At 37.7% G+C, this 12,120-nt stretch overlaps 1 protein-coding gene across 1 annotated transcript; it reads left to right on the top strand.

Annotated features, from left to right (window-relative positions):
- The first annotated feature begins 1,332 nt into the window (after positions 1-1,332).
- On the top strand, positions 1,333-9,926 carry LOC140138415 (uncharacterized). The gene is made up of 3 exons (XM_072160311.1): positions 1,333-1,460; positions 5,908-6,033; positions 8,250-9,926. Exons 2-3 carry the CDS (start codon positions 5,909-5,911, stop codon positions 9,469-9,471), a joined length of 1,347 nt encoding a protein of 448 aa, XP_072016412.1. The 5' UTR covers positions 1,333-1,460; position 5,908; the 3' UTR covers positions 9,472-9,926.
- The last annotated feature ends 2,194 nt before the right edge of the window (positions 9,927-12,120 follow it).

Below are 12,120 nucleotides of genomic sequence, written 5' to 3'. Positions count from 1 at the left end.
AGAGTGTTATTTTGTTATGATGTACCTAACAAATATTGCCAAAAACTCACTTTTTGTGATTTTCTTCATAATTGTTGTTTTTACCCCAAATCTGTATTTATATTAAGATTTATTGATGTCTTGCCTTCATAAAATGTATACTTTAATATGTCTTGCGCGAATAATTACAAAGTTATTGCACTTTTACTACATGCATGTCTGAGAGTACACAGCCTCCTTAAGGGATCGGGAATGAGCGTTTCGACAGTATTTTTTTTGTGGGACATGAGAGTACATCAGACATATCGAATTGCATTCTGAATACGAAGAATGTCTTTCTGATATCAAATAATTTTCATTTTTGAAATTCACGATATAATACAAATTTTATGACAAATTATTAAAATTTGATATTTTTCACATTTTTGATATATAACAGTCCTCGAAGTAAATCTTATAAATCTAATGGTGGTGTTTTGGAGAAAAAAATCCATATCTTCAATACGAAAGGTCAAAATTTTCAATTGATCGTCGGCTTTTCATCCCACCTACATACACGTTAAGTATAAATCATCAGATTTATAAAATTTACTTCGAGTACTGTTAAATATCAAAAATATCAATTTTTAATCATTTGCCATAAAATGTGTATTACATTGCGAATTTCAAAAAATCAAAATTATTTGATATTCAGAATGCAATTCGATATGTCTGATGTGCTCTGCTGTCCCACAATAAATACTGTCCAAACGTTCATACTCCAGCCCTTAATCAAGCAGTGTATTTGTGTTGTGCATTCGTGTGAATTTGGGTAAGAGGTGATTTTGGCCTTGAGTCAAGTACGACTCGTAACAATCGCGAGTGATTAAATTGAGTATACTCATTATTTAGGTTAATCTGGTTAGTCATTATAATTGATATATTTAATCGTTATTGCCATTGTGATATTCATTTATTTTTTCATGCGTATAATAGAACTGTTTTTTGAAGTATTTATTACAATCCTTTTGTTGCGTGACATTATTCCGTCTCTTTGTTGTTCACATTATTTGCTGCGTGGCTTTTTGCTTAGCGTCGGTTGGGATTTTCAGTCCAATCCTGACACACACACCCCCACACCCCTGTCACGCTTTAGTCATGGTTTTTTTTAAATTTAAAGTCATAAAAATATTACCATCAGGCTGCCAACTTCTTTCAATCATACCACAAACATGTACCGGGGACACGCACTCGAGCCGCATATATAACAATAAAGATTTAAGGTCAAGGTTAAAAAATGACAAAAGGAGTTCGTATTAACTTTGACGCAAAATATATTTGTATTTTAGATTTCACAATACACGTGATATTAAGTATAGGAAATAAATATTATAACCTATCGAGCAGGTCATATTAATTATAGAACCCCTTGTTTTGGTGTTTTTGACGAGATACCAGCGACTGAAGTTGTCAGATTATTTGACGAATCTACCCTCGAAAGTGTAAGTTTTACTTTTCATATTTTCAGGCAGAGTAAATCAAAAATGACACACTGCCTGTATTCCAATGTAATATTTTCACGATAGTATTCATGTTTTTGATACTTCCGTGTTGTTTTGATACTGTAAAACCCCTCGGTCACCCACCGTTGCACAGTATTTTGTGGGATCTGAGAGCACACCAGACACACCAAATTGCACTGTGATACGCAGAATGTCCTTGTGATATCAAATAATTTTGATATTTTGAAATTCGTGATATAATACAAATTATTAAAATTTAAATTTTTGGAAATTTGGGGACTTTTGATATTTTCTTTAATATACATTTCTGAAGTTGATACAAGTCGTACTGACTCAAGGCCAAAATCACCTTTTACCTAGAATGCACAACACAAATACACTGTTTGCTTAATATAACATTTTCATACAAAATATATTAGCATTTCTTTGCCATAAAATGTTAGTTTTTACTGTCAGATATATCCCCTTTTATTTTTGAGCCAAACAACTACGGCAAAGCAAAGACAATTGGAATTTACTACCAGCGCATATGTCGCCAATACGTACCACTCCTTCGGTCACGTTATGGTACGACCATTTGTTGTGTAGATCACGCCCCGCACGCCGTGTACGTACTGTGTGTTATGAACATCGTGTATGCGTTCGACTAATAATTCCATCGTAATAATAAAACGCCGAAATCAATCTCGGATTTTGTCAAAACTACAGCACCTAGAGTCTTGATTTTTGCAGGGTATATTGGTTTAATAAAGTGCAATATAATATGAATTTTAAAAAATCAGTGAGGGCGTCCTCCTCAGCAAATGTTATAATATGACTTTAAGCTAACAAAATCTAAATTTTTAATTGAAAGTAAAATATGATTGGTACAATATATGACAACAAATGCACGTACAAAATAATCACACAATCGCAATTTTAACTACTCAGTACTTATCCAGCAGTCTTCTTCTAGCTGATCATAGAGTTCTTGCAATGTTCTGGACGGCTGATATATTATCCTTTTTCACTTGTCCTGCAAAAATCAGCGAAGTCCATTGTACACTTGCATTTATATCTCTTTGCGTATAAAATCCTCACACAAAAATGGTGCTGCTTTCTCAAAACACTTATCTCTTTGCGCTGCTTTCTCCAAAAATGGTGCTTTTTTCACCAATCACTCTGTCTTCAGGAAACAGGCTACTTTCTGCCCTGCTCCACTTTATTGACAGATGTGTTGTTTACAGAACCAGACTCCAGCAAGTCGACAGAAGAACTTTAATCCTTTGTTGAGGAGGAGCACATTTGCGTAAAACTCAAAATCTCCTTCGTTGCTGTATTAAAATAGCACATTATTAGCTATATAAACTGGTTCAAATGTACCTCTTTTTGAAGCACACCTATGATCAACACGTAAAGAGTTTACAATCTCTCATCTCTCATGATATCCTGCAAGTAGCAAACTAGAGCTTACACCTTTTTATACTCCAGAAAACCCAAAATTTATTAATAGACCATTCTGTCATATTACAACACTTCCTGTGGGTATTCCCCTGATGTCATATCTACTTTATATTCTTGGGAATTCCCCAGTTAACACTAAGCGATGCACTATGATTGAGCAATATAGGAATCCCCAATGATATTAATAACTCTGATTGAGTTTATTTACTGTGCCCAAAGGGATTTCCCCTAAACATGCCAAAACACACGAACTCCTGCATGATTGCTTCCAAGGGGTTTCCCCTAGTCTCATATTTCTCATGACATAATTGTACAATTGTGTTTGTGAGTGAACTTCTCTCCGTCTCCTTTTCCTTGCTATATTCTTCCATTTCTTGCTTTGTTTATCAAAGCTTTCTGGGCCCTGGGCCAGCATGCATCTTATTAGCTTACACAGGCTATCCAGGCTTGTGCATTTTTCTGCCTCCGCAGGAGGTAGTTTGCTTTGAAATTGACACCTAAAATGCCGCACATTGCGCGGCATGTAGGCCGATTGTACAAATTTATATTCTGACAAGTACTCTAATTTCCGCCCAATATTGAGAGCCCAAAATATATCCCCCACCTCTCTGCGCCATACATAAATTCGCCTATCGCCATTTCCGAATGTTCAAAAACGTAATCACGCTTCCTCAGCATGTGCAATAAATTAGCATTAAAATTAATCTTATTCTATAGGGATTCTAGAAACACCTAGCACGTCACAGTGGCGCCAATGGCGTGGGTCTATCAAGGTCATGAATTATGCATTAGAATATTTTCAAGCTCATATGTTGTATAATTGAAGACCGAATTAAAAAAGACTACCTTGCGTATGCCGTCCTGTCAACCAGACCAAAAATGCCATACTGCGCAGGTCAGCAACCAATCACGGCGCGCCTTTGTCATGACGTCAGACGCAAACTAGTCTTTTTTAATTCGGTCTTTAATTATAGGTTGTAGCCTCAGCGCTCATCAGCAGCTTTATCGTAGAAGACAAGTTGAAAACCGGTTTGCTGTGGCAATGGGAATACACATCAAACAGGGTTTAAAAATTTCATGATTACATGAAACCTGATTATCAATGCAAAAACTTTGGCTGGAGAAGTTGAAGCTGACGTTCATGGCGACACTTTAGATGTGATAATTTGACATCATGGATTGTTTTGTGCAAAATTGGAGGTATTTTTGTGCCGCGGCGAGTCAGCAGACCGACTGGCATGCAGGCCTAGCTCGTCTAGGCCACAATCATGATCATGATGCATTTGAACTGCAATGTATGGTATGATACGCCTAGCCGCGCCTATGGCCGGCTTCATTGCTGTTCAAAGTATTGCAATTTTATTGCGTTGATATATAATTCGTTTTAAAGTATTTGCTTCCCTAATTCCCATGCGTGGTTGGTCATGTTGGTGGTATGTATGTCAGTTTTTTACATTCTACTGAGTACTGTTGCAATATTTTTGCATGCATACCCATGACCGTTTCAAGACTATGACTGAGAAAGTTGCTTTTTGTTTGTTAAGATAAAATAAAAATAAAATGCAAGAATCATCTTTCCCCACACAATACTTCTTACAAACAAGGTGTTGATATTGGCCCTTTCGATGCAAGACAAAGCACAAATGAAGGAAACAAAACAAAACAATAATGTTTTTGATTTTTTATTCAATTACACATACAAAAAAAGTAATGGCCTATGAAAATACCCCCCTAAATATAATAATATTAATATTATTTTAGTCCTGAATACAAAATATAATAAACAAGCATAAAAGAATCTGATACGAAAATGTGTTACTCTGAAACGTTACAATCGTAATTTTCAGTCAACAAATCCACGAGAAATGACTCTTGATACAACTTATGCCTATATTTAAAAAACAGAAACGGCTGCCTGCATCTGGAACTCTTCATATCTGAAAGTTTGAAGGTTTTATTTCATACATCAGAATTATCTGCAAGATTGCAAGATGGCTTTATGTGACCGTGGCCCTATTTTTCTTTCTATTTAAATAATATGTTAAAGCTTATGCCCTGTAGATTACATTCGGTTCTTGAGATATGGCCTGTCAAAATGGCGCGAAACCAAAACAAAAAATTGGCACCAACTTTCTTTTTATTTTCTATATTTTTGACAAGTCCAGTTGCCAGATGATTTTCTAATTACATGCATGAATTATGCAAAGTAAAGATTTCAGATACAATTAAAAGAGCTATGGTACTGAGGCATGGCACATGGGTAGAACACACACTATACTACAAAATTACGGTTGCGTTTTGGCAAATTTCAATTTGCATAATTAATTAGGGCCACTTATTAGAAAAGTTGATTAGGGCCCTAATTAATTATGCAAATGGAAATTTGCCAAAGGCATCCATGGGTTTTATATCTTATTTTGTAGCCGATCTGAACATTTTACTTTGTATAATTCTTGCATATATAATTAGAAAATAAGGCCTACCTGACAACATTGCATAACAAAAATAAAAGAAATTTGTTGTCAACTTCTTGGTTTCGCGCCATTTTGACATGCCATATGTTGGTAACCGAATATCCGATTAAAATAAAATTTGCAGTCTTGTAATCAGGAGAAGTGGACTCACATATTTCAATCAGACAAAAATCTATATCCAATAGCGTTACCTTAAAGCTAGCATTATAGCAAAAGGTGCCCACTGGTATCTTGGAGGCATTGTCTTTTTTAAAGACATTTCTTGTTATTGTATGAGCTTGGAACGGTCCATGGATTTCCCATGGATTAGCATGTGTCCCTCACGGACCAACTGGGTAAACAAACAAACAGCTTGTAAACAAAGTAAAATAATTAAATCAAATTACCCAGGACACATCACAAAGTGAATGGTGATTAAATGGTTTCTGTCACAATTAGTGGTGGATTAAATCCCTGATTTTCCTTAATTTGATTGGCATAACTTTGCGATATATATTTTTCTCAACCAGGATGGATCAAGCGCCTTGCAATACATTGTTGGACCACGTGGTATGTCCTTTTGACATGCTCACCGATGATGCTCTCATTATCATCTTCTCATTCCTCACTCTATATGAACGTCTTATGGTTATGAGGTATGTCTTTTGTGATTGATTGAGTGAGTGAGTGACTGAGTGAGTGAGTAATTGATTGAATGAGTGAGTGAGTGAGTGAGTGAACAAGCACATAAGGTAGGCCAAGTTGTTCTTTTTTTGGGAACGTTCAAATATTTATGTGATAAAAAAAAAAAAAATCGATACAAAATTTTGCCCGGTCAAAAATAATTGCTTTCTCAATTCAAAACTTAACATTCCCCCTCATGGTGCAAATAAAAAACCGACCAGATTCCCCCCCAGCCCCCCCCCCCCCCAAGTTTTCGGACTCCCCCTCTAATCTCCCATCCCCAGACGAAAATATTGAACGCTAACTATGTGAATGTGAGTTGATCTGTAATTTGAATTCATTGAAGTTTGAAGTACCAATCAGCTTAACATTTCATTCAATAGAGGAGGATGTCTGATGTCAATCAAGGCTGGATAAGAAAAGATTATAGAACACACACAGTGTTGAATTATAGAACACACATCGGTGTTTTTTAGTGGTCTAGCGCCCTCTCGCTTTTATGTCCTCTACCTATGATAGACCTTTGATGTCGTTAAAGTGGTGACAAATTGCCAATTAAATTGCGAATAAAAAGGTCCACTTTTTTCTGTAAAAACGTTGAAAATCAGCCCTTAAATCACAAACGGTCCACTTTTGAGCCGATCGCACCCCAATAAATCTTGGCTACGGGCCTGTGTCGCCCTTCCCTCCTGACTTTTTTTGTATCAATGTAGCACATCCTATTTCACTTCCTTCCTCCCTCCCCCTCCCAATCAGTATCCCCTCTCCCCCCGGGCCCCTTCTCTCTCCTCTCGTGTTCTTCTTTTTCTAATCTTTTCGTCTCTCCCTATCATCTCTTTCTCCCTCGCCCCCTTCCCCTCACTTGTTCAGTCTGTCAGTCTCAAGTATCTCCCCCTCCCTCTTTGTGAAATTTATCATTTTGATCAATGCCTGATCAAAATCAGCTCCGCAAAAATAAACATTTAAAATTAACTCGAGTCTCGCATATAAGCCCAACCAATTATCAGATTAGATCATTGTTACAAATGAATAGAATAAATTATGTTCGCTCCAATGCAATTCTTTAGTATTGCATTGCAATATAACATGATGACCAAATCGCCACTTGCACGCCTCATTGGGAGATATTTGGCTATTTTAGACGCTCGTTTCATCGCCAATATGAAAGAATTTTGCTTATAACTTGGCAACATGGTTAGTATATATATTTCAATGGTAGTTTATTTTCGCGAGTCACTCCCGCCTAGGCGGAAGTACCTATACACCAAACGCAAGTCAATGAAGCCGTATAACTTATCGCGAATTTACGACCGTAACATTTAGACACTTCTTTTGTCTAGATTAGCATCTCACGTTTTCGTGTCAGAAATTAACATAACTCCCAAACCGAAAACAGAAATTATCTTCGTTCAACTTTTCAGTAGGCAACAAAAGACTAGAATAAAAGGATTGTTCACACGTACCATACTAACACTTCAAAATAACCCGAGAATCGAAACCTAAACTGAAAAGATAAAACGACCGTAAGACTGGATTTTTTTTTTGCGATTAAAATACGTACAAAATATCTTTTGTGTTATATTATTTATACGCCCCATATTTAGACAGTGTACACTGGCTCATTTACTCATCCTAGAGAATGGTCCTCTAATAAGTGAACAGTCATTTAATCACGATAAGCCATAGCATGTTACACCGATGGAGGTATGAGCAGAGCAAAGCATGTTTTTGAGGTATGGGGGGGGGGGGGGGGTTGCTGAAGCCCCCAAAGTGTGGGTCATTGGGTGAGAGCTATCTACAAGTAGGCTCAAGAGAATGGAGAAAAAAAACCATTTTGGGGAAAAATGCAAAATTCTGGTCATTTTAGAGAAAAATGGAGTCCTTCGGTGAGAGCTTATCCAAAATTTGCTCAGAAGTAGGGGTCATTGGATGACAGCAAAACGGAAATGGGGGTTATTGTGTGAGAGGGATTTGTAACATGGGGCCCAATGTGGCCTGTTACCCATTTTTAGTGAATGCCCCGGGTATTCTATTCCCTCTCTATCATGTGAATACGACAAAACAAAGCTTTTAATCTTGAAACAGAGATTATAAGTCAATGTAAGACAAGAACGTTGTTAATCGTACAGCTCTTAATCTATTACAGAACATCACTTAATAATTTACGCATTTCTTGTATCTTTGACAGAGTTAATAAAAGATGCAACAGAATACTCTCAAATCCACAAGCTTGGGCACACATTGATTTCTGGCAAGAACAGAAGACACAGAAGAGCTGGGGACCGGGCAGATGCAATATCACGAGGAGGCTAGACGACAAGAGTTGGGTGTTCCCCGCAACCGAAAAAGCTGTACATGATTTTCTAAAGAAGTACACTAGTGGATCATTGAAATCCATTTATCTTCACATTACAAGTAAAAAAATTCTGGCGCATCTACAGCAAACGTATGGTAATCTTGAAACTATTTCCTTTCTCTCTGCGGATGATCCCCCAGAAGCGGCACGTGCACTGGCCGACATCACTGTTTCATATATTCCTCTTCCTCATTTATATGATAATTTGCCAGTGGCTAAAAGTATCAAAGTATGTGAAATCCCATTGTACATTGTCGGTTTCGATGGCCGTGGCTCGCATCACAAGTTGGTGATTCGTCTCGGAAAGTACAAAAACCTGCGACGTTTGACAATTACTGGAATGAATCCACGGTATTTGAAACCTGAAGGTTGGGACGCACTTTCACATGATATAACAGAGCTGAACTTTCTCAGTACTGCGATACCTAGACGAGAATATACTTCAGATTTCAGTAGCCAACTTTGTACAATGTTGGTAGCACTTTTGAAGTTGACAAAAGTTAGATGCTTCAGACTTTCAATCGATAATCCGGACAACGTTATTCACTACTTCAAAATTGACGAGTTCTTGTGTGGCATCGCTGACAAATGGCAGGATTTGAGACGTCTTACCTTGGTTGGAATTCGTCCTCCTTCAGGAGAAATATTTGCTGTGATGATTTCAGCACTAACACAATTGCAGGTGTTGGAGCTCTACGGTCAGATGATAACAGATGAGAACATTGCACATATTGCTAAACATCTCAAGAAGCTCACATCTCTCAAGCTTGCAGATGGACCTTATACCCCGCCTGGTTTTAAAGGTTTGCGTGGCCATCCTTCTATCGAAAGGCTTTACCTGTTGCAGGAAAACCAGCACCAGACTGCTCCTGAATGGTTTTCTGCCGTCTATGATGTCATTCATTCTCTTCCTAATATCATTTATGCTGAACTCAAAGGGTACAATGTAGTAGCCCTTCAGAAAATGATGCCGATGGTTTCACCCGATGTTCAAATAAAAGTGGAAGAAAACGAGTACAGCAACAGTTGGAGCATGCCTACCGGTGGTTATTGATAGGCATTGAGGAGGTTGAGATATAAACTCCTCAACAAAAGTTTTGAAAGTTTTTTCAAGCATCTATATCTCAAATTATTTGTATCATGTTCATATCATGTTGCATATCAATGGATAGCTACTTTATTCCCTTTACAATGACACCACATACATGTATGACACAATCACCCTTTTCACGGCTGGGGTACACGTCTTATGAATGTAGTGAGGTCTCAAGCAGAATGTGCCAAATTGGCCATTATTCTGTGCTCAAACAACACCAGTCACTTATAAATAGCGGGTGAAAAAACCATACGGAGCCATAACAGCCAGGCACATCCTCGTCATGCTGCTCACCAACCTGGTCACACGTTGCTATGGGATGGCTTTCCATTCTTCAACCAGGATTCGTCGCAGGTCATTCAATGTGATTGCATTGGCTACTCTGGCACGCAGCGGCGGCGCCAGAATTTTTCCTGGGGGAGGGCAAAGAGGGCAGAGCCTCCGACTGGGGGGTGGCGGCATTTTCACCTAATTTTGGCTAAAAGTGGCTTTTCACCCCTCTTTTCAATTTTTCTGAGGGGTTGGGGGGTTGGGGCAGAGCTTCTGTCTGGGGAAATCCCCCCCCCCATTCCCCCCTGCCACGCTCAGCACGAAAAAACTGGTCTCACAAGTGTTCAATCGGGTTGAGGTCTGGGCTGATGGCAGGCCATTCCATTCTCTCTACTCCCATATTCTGCAGGTAGTAGTTGACTACCCTGACTCTGTGGGGCGAGCGTTGTCATCTTGGAGGATTGCACGAGGTCCCAGATTGTGATTGTGAAGATATGGGATTGCAGCTTGCATAAGAAGGAAACTATTAATATGATCCATTTTGTTTGTAAGAAATCATTACAATAAACCAACAGTAAGGTGTGAACGTTTAACTTCACTCATACGTGTGGTTCATACGTGCCGATTGTCCATTGAGAAAGGCCGTATAAAAAGAGATTGCGATTTTCACCTTTGATACAAACTGCCACGTGTAACCCACGAAGGACATTGAAATTTCCAGTTTTATACTGTGTCACGCGGGTTCATCCAGCTCTACTACTAATTTCCCCCATGAAAAAGTATCATTTGAGGCATGATGCAATGGTCCTTAATGTATCGAAATATTTTTGTTTTTTGTCAACCATAATATTCGGGAAGCACCGAAATACAATTGCTTTTAAGCGGTATGCTGTTAGGATTCGTAAATGACTCAAAGCCAAAACACCTTTTACCCAAATTCACACTGTCTGATTAATTTAGCACAATCTGAATCTTTAATGAAAAGTAAAGAATGATTTATCAATAATTTTGTGAGTGAACATAAAATGTGACGTGTCATGTCAAAAGGAGACACTTTTGGGCAGGTTATCAATTTTGAGGTTTTCACATATCTTAAATATAGAGATATTTTGCTCCACAACGCCATTTTCCCAATGTAATCGGACATTCCTATTAAAGCGAAGATATTGAGTTTGCAAGTTATGGTATTATAAAATTGGAAATTGTCTTTACAAATATTATTGACAATGTTGAGAGTAGGAATTACCTTGAAAAATGTCTCCAAAAATACAAGATGCCAGTTATATTCGGGTCTGAAATTATCAGACAACATTTTTAACATTAATAACATCACAAATTCGCAACAAACCGAAATTGTGAAAAAATCACCCGAGCAGATTTTGACTATTTCTCCATTGACAATCCTGCCCAAAAGTGTCTCCTTTTGACATGACATGACACGTCACAAATACATACAATCAGTCAGAATCAATCAAATCCCCTGTTTAGTAATTGAATACATGAATACAAAAGCCACCTAAGTCCATGCGAAGTTATTTTGAGAGAAAAACCCGTGTATCATTTTAATTCCTTCAGTTAGATTTACCTGGTCAATATGGTAAGTTTTACGTGCAAATGAGTGGATTAAACTGTATTAGGTATGACGATTAGCATTTCAGGGACTTCGTGGGGTTCATTTTAAATTTTGGACTTAGGTGGTTTTTGGAATCATATACAAAGACAACAATGTTAGAATGAGATTACCACTAGTAAGATAATACAAAATAAAGCGCACAGGTATGTATAATGTTGATAAGCATTCTGCCATGTAATATAAACCACACACTTTCCTTTATTAAACCCATTCTTTGTTCAAAAGTCATTCTCTAGCAATGAATGTGTTACAAGTGGACTTTTATACATACTGGATTTCAATCAATGTGTTACAAGACTCAAATCATGGAATTGGGTGATTCTTTCATACATGCTATTTTTCACATGCCCAATAGACACAGAGAATGAATTTGAGTTGTTCTTTCATGCATATGACAGGCCTATGTATAGCAACAATTTCCCATGCTTAACTCAATTTGGCCAAAGTATGGACTTAGGTGGCTTTTGTATTCATATATTCAATTGTAATGTTACTTAACCAGCAGCCTTCTTGTTGTTGTTGATTACGAAGTTCTGATGTATATCCTGGTTCACTTGTAGGCTGTAGCTACTTGTCCTGCGAAGATCACTGCTCAAGCGAAGTCCACTGTTGACTTGAATTGATACATTCCTTGCCTATAAAATCCTCGCACAGATGACAATCTCCAAAATGGTGCTCTTTTCACCTTTAACACAATTTGTAAT

The sequence above is a fragment of the Amphiura filiformis genome, chromosome 17 (genome assembly GCF_039555335.1).
Source record: "Amphiura filiformis chromosome 17, Afil_fr2py, whole genome shotgun sequence".
In the NCBI taxonomy this organism is placed as follows: domain Eukaryota; kingdom Metazoa; phylum Echinodermata; class Ophiuroidea; order Amphilepidida; family Amphiuridae; genus Amphiura; species Amphiura filiformis.
Note: the sequence above shows the minus strand (reverse complement) of the source record. Positions and strands in the feature narration are given on the sequence as shown.